Raw genomic sequence first — 15,603 nt, forward strand, 5'->3', positions numbered from 1 at the left:
ATTTCCATAAGTTTCTATTATGTACCATATATAGTTTATGCAGTTTAGCAGCATGAAAACAAGATATTTAAATTAATATCTGATTAAACATATGGTATTTGTATGCGTGTATAGTCATTTGTTAGAAATGTATAGTCAGATTTTCATAAGTTACATATTGAAATTTAGCCTGATCAGTTTTATATTTGTTAATTGCTTTTAAGTATTATTCAAATGCTTTATTTCAGAGGTATTTTAAAGTAATTCAAATAAAAGTCTGATTCTGAAGGCCTTAATTTGATTGATTGTAACTCAAAAAATCCATAACCTCATCCATATAAATTATTAATTTTTTAATGGATTTTCTGAATTCTAAATGAGTAACTTGTAATGTTTTTGAAGATGTAATATCTTTGCAAACTGTTACTTTTGAAGTTATAGGATACAATGATTTGGGTTCATTACAAATACATTGCTATAAATTAATTATTAAAGTTAGTATAAGAACGTTATTAAAGATTTTTTTTTTACATGCTGGGCATATAGGTAAAGGAGCCATCAGAATTGCCATATTCCTTTGTGTGGTAAAAGTAAGCAGATTCATCCTCACATCTAAAATAGTTAGTTGACTAGCGATAATTGTGTAATAAGGCACCTCACCTCAATTACCATATAATAATACATTTTAATAAGTGTTAAAAATCAGTTCATTGATTTCATTTTACCGTAATATTTAATTTACTGTTATAAGTTATTAATTAAGTGTTTGCATGAATAAAACTGAATAAATTGAGTTTCAGCAGATCCATTTTAAAAATCAAATTTAATGATCTTCAAATTTAAAAAATCTGGTTTTATGGATTTTGTAACTTGTAAATCCACCATAATAAGGCTTTCAGAATTAGAGCTCTAAAAAATCTCTTAATTCAGATTTATGTAAAAAAGATTTTCTTAAAGTGAATAATTTTTAAAAAAGTTCAAAAACATAAAATTAAATAGGCTAAATCTTTTGTGTAGTAAATGAAAATCTGACTCCCTACCACAGAGATTTATTTTCAACTCAACCGCAAATATTTAATCAAATAATATTAGGGTAAATTGTTTATCATCCATCTTTATTAATTACTTTTTATGTAAAATTAATTTTAGAGCTTTGAAATTTAAAAAAAATTGTAATTGTCTTCCACAGCAGAAAATATTTATGACAAGTTATGTGTTTATAACATGCAAAGGCCTCAAAATGAAATTACTTAAGAAAAAAATAAAGCTGATGTAAAGAAACTAAAAAAAAAGTCAGTTTATTCAGTTCAGTATCTATGAGTAAAAGCAGATACTTTAAAGTCGTACAGTTATAAGAAGTTTACAAACTGCTTATGTTAAATAAACATAATCAATCTTATATGCTTGAAAAATTCTTTATTAACATGATCAGACAGAAATATACATTCAGCCTTAATCACTGATATTCTGTAAAAATTATCAGATAAATTTATTTTATGCTTATTTTTCCAAATTTTGCTTAGTGTAGAGGTTGGGGAGATTTGACAGAATTTTTAAGATTGGGTGCTTTCTTTACACCGACCTATTACAGGATGACAGTATATTATAATATAAATTATACCTTATTCATGTAACCTAAATTTCATCTGAATTTTAATTTTACTTATTTCAGTGTTATACATAGAAGAAAAATTGCTTAATTGAAAGTATTTATTATACAAAATGATTACTGAAGTAAAAATTTTATATTAATTAGAATCACCGTTTCTTAATCCTGGCTTATGATAATTACATGTTATTTATTATTTACCATTAATATCTATCAGAAAATAATTTTAAATTTTCATTATGAAGATTTAATAATACTTTTGTCACAAAAAATAAATAGTAGTAAAAGAAAAATCCTATATAATCATAATATGGCAATTTATGTGAATATATATTATGACATCGCCACATTATTCTTGATCTAACAGTACATTGTATTAATAAAAAATATAAATCTTCTGTATAAATTTATGTTATCTGTAGCACATAATATATTTTGTGAAGTTAATTCTTATATTTCCATGCCAGAAAAAAAATTGTTGGTGCTTGTCTTATAAATTAGTACTAAATAATATTTATAATCATGTCAATAAAAATTATAGTTATTTCTTTTTTAATTTTTGTTTGCTATGAAATTTTTTGTTGAAAAAATATTTCTTATTTCTAAGTAAGTATTTTCTTGTGTCATATTATTATAATTTATTATTACTTTTATTTGAAGATCAAATTTTTTATCTTGGAATGTTATGATACAGAATTTAATAGTAAAGAATTAAATGATTTTATTGCATTTACCATTATTTATTTATTTATTTTACTATATTTATTGATTTATCAAGTAGCATTCCTTCTTCTCTTAATCATATAAAAAGCTTAATTGCATGTATAATGTCGTTTTTATAAGAAAAATGTTTAATTTGTTGAAATAAAAACTAATAAAACATTTACCTCTGAAAGAAAGTTGATACATTTTGAGCTTCTCTACACTTATTGAGAGAGGGAATAGGCATCATAAAAAGTTTAAAGTATACCTGAGATATACATTCAGTACCTGAGTTTATGTTCTGGGATGTATTGGGGTCCACTTTCTTTTATTGACTTATCCAATTGTTACAATTACACATTTATTTATATTTTTGTGACATAAAAAAGTATGAATTGAATTTTGGTGGGCAGTCCTTAGGATGGATCATTAAGTTTTGTTAAAGTGTGTTGAAATTAACACATATACTGTTTAATTTTTTTATAAATATTAATTATTTAGTTGAGAATATATACAGGTACCAAGTTAAAAGATTAAGCCTTTCTTCCCAAACATTAATGATTTTTTTAAATCAGGAACATCTTTGGAAACTTCTTACAGTACATAAGGATGAAGGATATTTTTTACGTATAAGATATACAAGGATGAGTAGAAATTGTTCTTAATGAATTTATTCCATCAGCTATTTAACGTAACATATGCTTGGTAGAGTTTCCCTTTGAATGGTCATCAAGTTGCTGTTTTTATAGAGTGGAGATTACACCTGCATAAAATTGTACTAAAAGAAAATAATCATTGTTGTAAGACTTAAGAAAGATTAAGCTACAAAACTATTGCATTTGATATGGCGGAACAAAAATTAAATCACTTTTCACTGAATCGATTTCAGAGATTAATTTGGTTATTCTCAGTTAGGTATTAACTGATGATGCAGTATAAAAATATGTACTATAAGTATCTATGATGTCTTTGTAAAAAAATCATATAGAATATATTGTCACTATTGTGGACTACAGATTTATAATTTTAACAATTATTCACAGATTCTTTACCTAATTTTTAAATTAATTATTCTGTCTGGTGTTTTATTTTTTATTTACCTGCTCTCAGGTATCTCTATTGTTAAATGAAAATGGTATTTTTACACTTTTTAACAATTATAAATGTATCTGAGATCCTCAGTTACATATATCTGGATCCTTTACTGCCTGATGGTTCTTCTTCAACTTCATCTGTGAGGTGAGACAGAGTAATATCTGGTGAAATGTAAATATGTGAGGTAGAAATAAATGGCATATTGAATGCTTTATTTATTTTAATTTTTTTCATGTTAATTGTATTTGAGATAATTTTATAAATACGTTAAAGCTTATTTTAATGTATTGTTATTATTGACATTTTTTTGATTTGTAAATTAATTAAAGTAGGTTAATTAAATTGGTTTCAGATGTGCCCAAAATTTGAAAATTCTGAATACCTGGTTGGAAGGGCTTAAAAAAATATCATTCATTCTAGATTGATGTATACATTTAAAAACTTAGTATTATTTGTAAAAAATTATAATAATTTTTTTTTTCTTAATATTATTTGTTATTTACATATATATTTACCTTTTTTATGTAGCTAAAATATTTTGCAATGTAATATTATAAGTAGTAAGAGCTGAAGTAATTTTATTTACTTTATAGGAATTCTGTCATTATTTTCTTACTACGAAAAATTTTAATTTGTGAAATATTACTAGAAATGATATATTTTTAAGGGAGAATTTTTTTAATAGTGGAGAGGGATTGCAGTAAATCACATCAAAATGTTCTATCATAATCATTTATTTTGCTGTTGACTGTTATTAAACCACAGGTACCGTATCTATTACCGTAGTATTGTTCATGCGTAATGTTTCCTGCAGTTAGTTTTTTACACTCTACCGCCAATAGTATAATTTTGGAAAATGACGCTAGATAGCATGAATGTGCGCTCTTTTATATTTTGCAATGTTGCCGAATTATTTTTGTAGCGGTCTGCGAGTGTGTGCTGTTTATTCCTACCGTTGGCGTTTATGTACAGATGTAATAAATAATGACTTAAAATTTGTAACATTACATATACGTGTTTTAACGTAATTATTGAAATTATCAGAATAATTTATGCTCGTTTGCCTTTAAATTAATTAGAGCGTTGTTTTTAATGCCGGCGTCCATGTTTTGTTGATGGATGTTCGTTTGAGCGTGTGTGTACTTTTCATTGAGAAAAAACTGTGTTCGCTATGGCCGGGGATCAACAGTTTTGTTTACGATGGAATAACCATCAAAGTACTTTGGTTTCGGTATTTGATGCTCTTTTAGAAAATTCTGTTCTTGTGGATTGTACTTTAGCTGCTGATGGCCAACAGTTAAAAGCTCATAAAGTTGTACTTTCAGCTTGTAGCCCGTATTTAGAGGTATCAGAATAGTTTTAAATTAATATTATGTTATTTTAATAGTATTATTGATTGTTGATATACTGTAGTCGAAGATTTTTATTGCCATCAAACGCCTTCATAGTTGATTATTATTGTTGATTGATATTTAAATACGGTACAGATTTGAATCCGCGAAAATTGAAAATTTTCCGTTTCAATTTTCTAGTTTTAAGGGATAGGTAAACAACGCCATGTCGTAATTATTGCAAGCATTGAATTATGGTTCTTTGCAATTTGTTTCACGTTTATTAATTATTGAAAGATATTTTAGAGCAAATCTTGAAATTTTGTTTGTCAACTGGTTATTTATAATTGTTTTATTTTTAGGTTAAATTTAATCGTCCCGTGTGCATTTCGAAATATGTAACCTAATGCAAGATAATTTTCGTGGTCCTTTAATTAACATTATTAAATACTATTGCATTGTGATTCTGATGTATAATTTCACTTTGTTTACTTTAAAACCTAATGTTACGTTTATTATTTGACCCATTATTATAAATATAAATTAATACATGCTTCGGCTTAATACAACTAATATTTCAGTGTACAGTTTAAAAAGAGAAATTACATTTAATTTAGGGCTGTTTCAGTTTGCTCCAAATCCTATATTTTTATCACTGGAATTTTAATAAAATGCTCATTAGTCATTTCCATTTTTGGCAAATTATTAATAGAAAACTAATATCTCCTAACTATGTGATCTTGTTTATGTAACAAAGTTAGAAAATTATTTTGTGCTCCAACCTTATTAGTCTTCAGTAATGATGAAAATGATCACTTTTCCAGCTTGTCATTTATCAAATGAAAAGGCATCACTGTTTATTGACATTTTCAAATAATAATCCCCATTTAAGTAATATAAAGGTGTTATCCTTTCATGTTATATTTTGTATTCAAGATTACCAAGATACAGAATATCTACGTTTGTAATTATGACATGTTCTGTTTGATGATTAATGATTAATTTATGTATTTGTAGTTAACATTCTGAAGTGATGGTACATTTTAAAAGCTGTTTTATATCTGGCTTTTACTAATTTTATAATTTATTAGTATGTGTTAGTCTAATACATTGTCTATTTGTTTAAAAATATTGTCAGTATAATGGCGCTTTTTTTTTTAACAATCACAATACATTTTTATTTTCTGGATGTTTCTCCCAGATTTAACAACATTTTATGAGCAACGGATTCTTCAAAACATTAATTCAAATAACAGTTTAAAATTAAGCAGCAGTTGCTGAAGAAACTTTTTTTAGTATAAAAGCTAGCTCAGATATAGTTGTTTTTTTTTTTTGTAACTGTTGCCTGTAATTAAAAGGTGGATTGTAGAATATTTTTTTTAAACAAAGTCTCCCATGGATACCAATTTCAAACTTGATTGAGTTTTTTTTAATTTTTGTTTATGAAGACAGAACTTCTGCTCTGTGAAATTTATCTCTCACTCTCTCTAGAATTATATATGTACAATAGAAATGTATATACAGGTGTATCATGAAGTTCTCCCGGGACTTTCATTACTTATTCTACTCTTGGAAATAATTAAGAAAGTTTATATAAACATTTATGCTTAATGCTTCATTTGTGAGTTATGTCTAGTGAAAGATTTCCGCTACCCTGGTGAAACGAGGTCATATTGAAATTTTAGAATGTTAATTAAGGGACAGAATTAGTGATTTCTTATGGTTTTTGACCTGAGAAATTGAATAAAATAGGTCACAGAACTGTATTTGCAATAGTTTTTGAGAAATAAGGTGAAAAGAAATAAATTGGGATAAAAAACCCTGGTTTTAAAAATTTTTTTTTATATGTATAATGTACAATAATTTTGTTAAACAGGTAATAAACACATAAAACTTTTAAACAAAACTTCTAGAGAATTTAATTATGAACAATGGTGTAAGATATGTTGAATAAAATAAAGAAAAGTTAGACAAAAATTCAAATTTTATTTAGAAACAGTACACTAGACCAGGGGTCGGCAAACCGTGGCTCGCGAGCCACATGTGGCTCTTTGACTACTTAATTGCGGCTCTCTCACAAATTGTTTAGAGCAGGCTAGTAAAATAATTTAGAAAATTACCTTAAAAGTTAAATGTAAAGAGTTTTGCTACGGAAGTTTTTTGAAAGAGGCTTGTTTAAAAAATAACCATTAACTTAGTCACTCTTGATTGTGCGTTCATTATAATTTACAATTTTTTACGAACTGAACTGTAGTTCAACTATTTGTTTCAATTTTCTTGCTAGAAGCAATCCTTTGACAGTTAAAAAGATAGCATTTGTACAATTTTTTTCTGGAGACATTGTTTTATCTTTATTCTATTATATTGTGAAGAAGACAGTGTTTGTGATTCTTGTATGAGTTGTACAGGCGAGCCTAGTCAGCATTCTGCCTGCAGTTTTACATTCCTGTAAATAAATAATAACCCGGGAAATCTTTCAAGTGAAGTAAAAAATTTTAGATTTACAAAATTATATATATATAGTTTACTTATGTTACGAATCTATTTAATACAGTTAATATTGTCATCTATAAACTACTGCATGGGTTTTCAATGGCCTTTTTTCAGTTTTGTTGTAATTTTATGTTTAATGTTTATTTTTACTTGTGATGTTGTAAATTTTTTACACCCCATAATGAGTACTAAGAAAAATTGAAGAAGATAAAAACCATGGATTCAAAGTGGAGTGGACAGAAAACTTTGTGTTTGTCTATAACTTAAATGGTCTTTGTATGTGCCTTATTTGTCAAGAACAAATGGCATACAACAAAAAGTCAAATTTAGGAAGATTTTACGATGAAGCATGAATTATTTAGCACCAAATACCCGGTTGGTGATTAAAGGAAGAAGGCGGTTGAGGAGCTCCAAAGGGGACATGAAGGGTCATCATTTGTTTTTAATAATTGGATGCAATCTTCTAACAATGTTAATCTGGCAAGTTTTGTAATTAGTCAGGAGATAGCTTAGAGAGGGAAGCCATACACGGATGGTGAATATTTCAAGAGTTGTTTTTTAAGTGCCTCTGAGGAGCTTTTTAGAGATTTTAAGAATAAAGAGGACATTTTTAAAAAAAATTTGAGGGATACCTTTGTCTGATAAAACAGTGAAGAATAGAACAGTAAAAATGTCTGCAAGCATTACAAACCAACAAATAGAAGATCTCAAATTAGTCAGTTGCTTATCAATAGCAGTTGGCGAATCTTGTGATATAAATGACACTGTACAATTTTCCCTTTTTGTGCGATATCTCCCTTTTTCCCTTTTATCTCCACTACGAGCCCCAAAGAGGAACTTTTGGGATTATTGCCACTCAAAGGACGAGGATTAGATATAGCAAATGTTGTGATTGAATGCTTTGAAAAGCATCAAATACCATTTGAAAAAATTGTCTCAATTTTAACAAATGGGGCGAAAAGTATGACAGGTGCAATAAATGGCTTTGTCGCTGTTATGAAGGAAAAAATTAATCATGATACACTTCTTTTACCATTGTATCATTCATCAGGAAGTACTATGTTCACAGACCTTTGCAATGTGATGGAATTGGTGATTAATATTAACTATATTGCAGCTAAGGCTCTTAACCATCGCCAGTTTAAAGAATTATTAATTGAGCTTGAGAGTGAATATGCAGATTTTCTGTTACATAACAAGGTTTGGTGGTTATCGAAAGGAAACATTTTAAAACACCTTGCTTCTGTTTTTACCGAAATAAAAGTGTTTCTGCTCAAGAAAAATATACACTATGCAGCGCTAACAAAATGATTTATGGATCCAAAAATTTTATTTCATGGTGGATGTTACTGGCCATATTAATAAACTTAATTAGAAATTACAAGGAAAAGGAAAACACAATTTTTTCGATGTTAGAAGAAGTAATTTTATTTGAAAGTAAATTATCGCTCTTTGCTGAAGATATTGAAAGAGAAACTCTTTATAAATTTCCATACCTATTAGGATATTGTTGAGAAAAGAAGGTTAATATTGACACCTGCTATTTTAAAACAATATTGTTAAATATAAAAGAAGCTTTTCTCAATAGGTTCAAGGATTTTAGAAACAGTAAAGCGATGTTAGTGTAACAGTATCAGAAATAAATTTCTCCCCCTTTAATATTGATATTGGACAGTTTGAAATGCAGTTACTTGATCTGAAAAATAAAGAAATATGAAGCTCCAAATTGGAATGGCTGTGTGCAGACCTAGAGCTATTGGAGAAAAATAAATGTGAACTAAATTTACAGTACAAGCTTTCTGCCTTAAAAGGTCTAGAGAGAGAAGATATGTTGATTTTTATCACCTGGAATAGTATTCGTGACTCATATGATCAATTAAAGAAACTGGCGTTTGCCTTCTTTCCTTGTTTGGATCTACATAGATATGCGAACAATCATTTTCAAACATGAACTTTATCAAAAGTAGATTAAGAAATCGGCTTATCGATGAGAACTTTGAATCATGTCTAAAATTAAAAACAACATCATACAAACCCGACTTACTCCTACTTTCCAAGGAAATGCAAGGACATCGTTTACATTAGAGGAGATTTTAATTTTATAAATGGCACCCTTTGGATATTTTTAAATAAATATTTTCTTTGTATTATATCTAAATGGTATAACTTTTACTTTATGTACCGTTGGAAAAGATCACACATATTTAGCAAGTACAAGCTAGAGAATGTACTTATAACCCCAATTATCTCCATAAAAATGTCTTTACAAAAAAATGTTTTAAAAAGATAGCTCTTTGAATCAATTTCAATTTTGTATTTCTTATATTTGGCTCTTTTGGATGACAAGTTTGCCGACCCCTGCACTAGACCAAAGTGCATACCTACCAATTTATAATAAATGTTCAAAAATGAGCCGACCATTTTCTACACATTTCTTGGCATGCTTCTCTTCTGTACTGCTTATTCTTTTTTAGTTTTTCAGGGCTGCCTTTAAGTGCTCAGCCAATCCAAAATGCAAACAATTAATTCCTCAAGAGAATGTATTTTTGTTTCGGATTCAGTGTTTTTCATCCATTCCCAGACATAAAAATCTAAAGATGTCAGATCAGGCAATCTTAGTGGCCAGAAATGTGGACATCCACAATCAATTTTACTTTGTTGAGAATTTCAAAATTCTTAACAGAGAAAAAAGTTTCTAAATAAGCAGTTACTATTAGAAATTAATTTCAGCAAAATAAATAATATCTTATACCATTAATAGTACTTTTTCTGTGTAAATACAATTCTTTTGCTTTGTAAGTTGTTGTTTTAGTAGCTGTAGTTGTAATTTTTAATTATTAGGATTATTATAGTGATTATTATTTTGTATTTATAATTTAATTATGGTTTTATTTTGATTTTTTCAGACATTGCTAAGCCAACATTATGATAAACATCCAATAATTATTTTAAAAGATGTAAAATATCCAGAACTTAAGGCAATGTTGGATTACATGTATCGTGGTGAAGTTAATATTTCTCAGGATCTTTTAGGATCATTTTTAAAAGCTGCTGAATCACTACAGATAAAAGGTCTTACAGACAGTGGAGGTGGAGGTGAACCTGCCAATAAGCAACAAGAATTGAACCGTAAACAAACAGCTCTAAATCTACCTACTCCAATTACATCTGTTATTAATAACCAAACTCGTGCAACTTCTACAACGCATTCTGAAGAGCGAAAACAGAGTCTTATCATTCCAACCCATGTTATCGACAACAGATCTCAAAGTCCATTACTTTCACGTGAAGGAAGTGTTTCACCTACTGTAAGAAAACGAAAAAAATTAAATCAATTGAATAAAAGTGATAATCCTAAACTAGTCAAGCCATTCAGTGATACTGGTAAAATAAATAATTGTCAAAATGAACAACCTAGTCAGATTATTTCTGCCACATTAGCACCATCTTCTCCTGCTGCAATGACTGTAATTAAATCTGAACCAGATACTTTACCTTTATCTAATAAGACTGAACTTAAGCAAAATATTGATGATAATAATGATGTTGAAGATAGTCATGAGTTAGACAATGATGAAAATAATGAGAATGTTTTTGATGATGACACGACTAATACTACATCTCCAGGACCATCTCATCACTTTATTTCTCAGGGTAAGCCCTTTTTTAATGTTACATTGATTTTAAAGTTACTAAATAGGTATTTTTAAGCATTTGAAATGAATAACATTTATAAAATTTAATTTAGTTATCTTAAGATCCTTTGTTAGTATTGGTTTAACACTAACAAAATCTTATGGTTTATTTCTCCATTATCTTTATATCTTAAAGAATAATATAATAACCATTTTCAAATTAAAATGTTAGTTGTTAAGTGAAGAATTTTATTAAGACTGTTTGTAATTTTTGATTACAGTTTTCATAACAAAACTGTTTTTCTGATAGATTTTTTATTGTCATTACCAAAGATAGCTGATTAATTTTCCTCTATACTGTTAAATGTAAGAAATACTTTTCCAGTTATAATGCGTGTGAATATTATATATGGTTAGTTATTATAAATAATTAAAAGTTACAAAACCTTAATTATAAACTAAAGGTATCCTATTTCATTTTCCACCAAATTTTTGGGGATTTAGTTTAATATTTATCTAGTCGTGTATTTGAATTTTCATTCTATGAAGGGTGAATTTTTTCTTATATTAGAGTATAATGATTCAAAATATTTAAATCTCCATTTGAGCATTTACTTAGACTATTGAGATTCAACAAAAACCTAAAGTTTTGGGAATGGTCAGCCTACAACTAAAAGAGCTAAAGCTAATGAATTGTAATAAAGATATCTTATGAAGCAGTGCAATCTTAAAAAAATGAAAATAATTTTATTAAGAGGATGAGTATTTAAAAGAACAATTAATTAAAAATTAATAAATATCTTTCAACTAGTTACCAATGGATTTAGAGAATATTTCTTTTCTTAGCAACAGCATTATAAAGGATAATTTTCTATTAGAGCACTCTGCTGGTAAAGGCATGTAGCAGTGTTAATGTTAAGATATTCATTACACTACAGATCAGTTATGGTTTTTAAATACTTTTCATCTTCATTGAAATACATTGTTTAATAGTCTTAAATTGAATCTTACGGAAAATCAATTTTAATGCATCAAATGTCTTTAATTTGCTTTTTAACTTTTGTTTTGCTTATATTGGGGAAGGAAAGAAAGGTAAAGCAGCTTACTGTGTATAGTTTACACAGTTTAGTTATTATGTGTGTAGCATATTTAAGTAATGATAAAGTGATATTTATGCATTGATTGTAATTTTTAGTATTTGATAGCTTTTAATTATGAATATCATTCAGCATAAATAATGTTGAGTTTCGTAAACCTTTACAGTTTGTAATTTCATTCTTTGAGAATGGTATTGAGAATACCATTCTCAATTAAATTAGTATAATGATTAATTTATGAGCTGAAATTCATTAATTTTTTATTTGGCGATGTAATTATTGACTGAAAATTTTAAGTAGTTTTAAATTTAATTTTTATCAAATATTATATTGTTCTTGTTAAAGATCAAGTGATTTATATGTTGTATCAAATAATTAAAAAAAAAAATTTCAGGATTCTCAGAAAAGTCGGCTTTAGGCGATAGTTCCAGTGAAATAGTTTTACAATCTTCAGATGACTTACAGAGCAGTAACCAAGGTAGGAGGTAATCTACAGTTAGAATAATTCTCAGAAATGTAACAAGGGTATCCAGTAATATTTTCAGTAAAATTAAAGCTTATTTTTATTACATTTTACTAAGGAATAGTTTATCTTGGATACTACAATTTTTAATGGGTGTTCTTCATAAATATATTGGTTCTTTAATTTCTTATTGAAAACAATGTTGATAAAAAATGCTTATTTCTAGTTATTTGATCCTAGTTAATTTGGTGGCTTTTGACACTTTCTATTAACTGAACCAGTTTATGTTTACTTATATTCTCATAAAAGTTTGTGAATTTGGGTTTTTACAAAGTAAAACTTGGTAAAGTTACCAAGTAACTTGGTTTTACAAAGTGAACATTGGTATTTGTGAAACAAAATTGAAATGAATTTTGTAGAAAGCAGTCTGAAAACAATTAATCTTACTTGAGGGTTAACTTTTCTAGCTAGTATCCAAGTTAGCAGATGGAAAAACCACTCATACTTCACACTTTCTAATGAAAGTTGTTTTAAGTTCTGTTATTTTAGTTACTTGAATTTTTCATTAAGGTTCTAAGTGATTTAATTAAAAAATGGGGCTGTGGCTCGCTTTCATGAATTAGCACCTGTTGAACATTTCAAAAGAAAAATTTCAGATTTTTAATTCTATCTTTTTAGTTTTATTACTTATCTAAGTAATAATCGGGATGGATCTCCATCCCGATATGTTATGTCAGAAAACATTTTACCCAGAAAAGGATTAGAACCATTTTTGTACATTTTAAAAATAGCTTCATTTTAAGCAGTTTTAAAACTCATGTGTGAATAAAACCTGTCGATAGCAGTTAATTCACTCAGAATTGTTATTTGAAGTTTGGCCTTTTGTAAAGATTTTGTCTAGATTTACATTGGTATAGTTCAAAAAGGAGCATAATTAAATGTACCTTTCTTTCTTAGATTGTATTTTATAGTAAATATGTACATAAAATAAACTTATTACTTTGAGAAACTAAGATAGTTTTAAATAACTGGATCTAAATTTTCTTCTTTCCCATCATAAAATGAAAAGAAGCCTAGATTGTAAGTTAATTAGGTTAAATTATGTTTTAAATACAAACATCAGAAAATCAGTTTCTGTAATTTATAAACAAAAATTTCAAATTTATCTGTACAAACTCAACAGTTTTAATGTATAAAATATTATCCATCGTACCATCACCTTATAGTTAAATGTTTGAGCTTAACGCTAAATCTACTTGTTATTAGATATATATGATATTTTGTTTTGTATACTTGTATGTAATATTGGTTATCGCATGAATGTGTTGTGAAACATTAAAATTTATTTGTTGGTTACAGTTCATGGTGGATATTGTGAGATAGAGCTAAGAATGTAACTTTTTTAAGCTTTCATATTTTTATTAATTTTTTATCTTTTAAATGTATCATGTGTGAATTTCATCAGTGTTCATAATTTAAAATTTTGTAATTAACATTAAAAAAAAAAATTAAGATCCAAAGGAACTATAATAATTAAGAATTCAAAAAATGAATAACCAATTAGCAGTATTATTAAAATTAGTCACCTATTGGATGACTAATATATCGGTATACTACAGAACCAAATTTGTAAGGAGCCATAAGTACTGTGCTGACTGTTGTAATAAAATAGTTTTATTTAGATTAATAAAAAATACTTAGTAATTTTGGATTCTGTTTGTGCAGCTTTAATGTGAATGAATGTAAAATACCCCCTTTTCATATTATTTGCTTTATTATTTTAAAAGAAATTTTATAGCAAATAATCTGCCATTATGAAAATTGATTTCTTTTTACATTTTTGAAATCGCCATTAGAAAAATTAAATGAAATTCATCATAGAAGAGGAAAAAAATTAAAAGAAATTTTTTTATATGTATTATTCAGATTTCATATGAAGCTGAACTAATAAAGAAATAATCTTTCTGACAGGATTGTGTTATAAGTTAATTATTTATAGAATTAAAAATTATATGAGGAATTATGAACTGTAACCATGATTTACCTGTTGGCATGAATTTGCATGTTTCTATTTTATTGGTTGGCTTTAAAATTGTCTCTATTTCTGTTGCTTCATATGTAGAATTTCTTTTACGTTGAATCTTTCAGGTTCTTGGTGCTTTAGGATCCTCAGTTGTATGCTCTTTCTTTTATAAATTATGTTTTGAAATAGCATTATGTTTTTCTTTCTTTGTTATACATTATTATTGTTGATATTATTATACTTCTTACTTAGTATCTTAAATATATCTGTTATTTACTTGATAATTTAATTTAATACACATCACAATTTTTAAAACCTAAAATCTATGTTATTTAAAACTGATGTTCAGTTTATATTGTGTAATTTTGTAGCAGCTTTTTTTAAGGAAAATCTGTTTTTTTGTGACTACTAAAGGAAAACTACTGGCCTCAGATTCTATGATTTGTTTTAGGTAAGTAAAATATAATATTAATCTATTCAAATATTAACTATTATATTTATATTGGTTTTACTTTTAAACAGTATATCTAAAATTGATAATAGATGGTTCTTTTTTGCCTGAAAAGAACCATATTTATAAATGTTTTCTTTATACATTGGTAAGAGGTTGACTGTTAAGGTTCTTAATCAAATATGAACAGTATGCAGTTTTACCCATTTATTTAGAAACTGTGCCCAGTTTTATTTTATTTTAGTTAATTACAAAATTTGAATAAATAATTAAAAGATTAAAGAAAAATAATTATTTATTCTTATAAGTTACTACTCTGTAAAATGTTCTATTAATTTAAAGCGCGTACCATGTAGTGTTAAGTGGATAGTTAATTCTCAGTCTAGTCCAGAATTCCCATAATTATTCTCTTTTTTTTTTAAACAGTCTTGTTGCTATGTAGTATGCTCTTTTGACTGACTGCTGCTTCTACAGTTTGATAATTATTGATGTGATTCATGCAGCATGACTCATCTGTACTTATTTTAAAATATTGTAAATAATTTTATTTATAATATTGGTAATTAATAAATAAAAATTTAATTTCCGTTACATCAGCATATTGTATTAGAGAGAATAAAATAAAACATGATTAATAAAATCAAAAAGATATTAGCATCAAAAAAGTACTTAGTAAATTTACTGATTTCTCATGATAAAAAAAAAATTGAAAAGATTATTAAGAT

At 27.0% G+C, this 15,603-nt stretch overlaps 1 protein-coding gene across 2 annotated transcripts in view; it reads left to right on the forward strand.

Annotated features, from left to right (window-relative positions):
- The first annotated feature begins 4,351 nt into the window (after positions 1-4,351).
- The window catches only part of LOC142327140 (uncharacterized), a 36,018-nt gene continuing 24,766 nt past the window's right edge, over positions 4,352-15,603 (forward strand). For both annotated transcript variants that reach the window (XM_075370061.1, XM_075370060.1), the window contains exons 1-3: positions 4,352-4,730; positions 10,116-10,863; positions 12,336-12,419. In XM_075370061.1, coding sequence (XP_075226176.1) covers positions 4,557-4,730; positions 10,116-10,863; positions 12,336-12,419 — 1,006 coding nt within the window. In that variant the 5' untranslated portion in view covers positions 4,352-4,556. The remainder of the gene's footprint in view (positions 4,731-10,115; positions 10,864-12,335; positions 12,420-15,603) is intronic.

The sequence above is a fragment of the Lycorma delicatula genome, chromosome 6, assembly GCF_047948215.1.
Source record: "Lycorma delicatula isolate Av1 chromosome 6, ASM4794821v1, whole genome shotgun sequence".
NCBI lineage: Eukaryota > Metazoa > Arthropoda > Insecta > Hemiptera > Fulgoridae > Lycorma > Lycorma delicatula.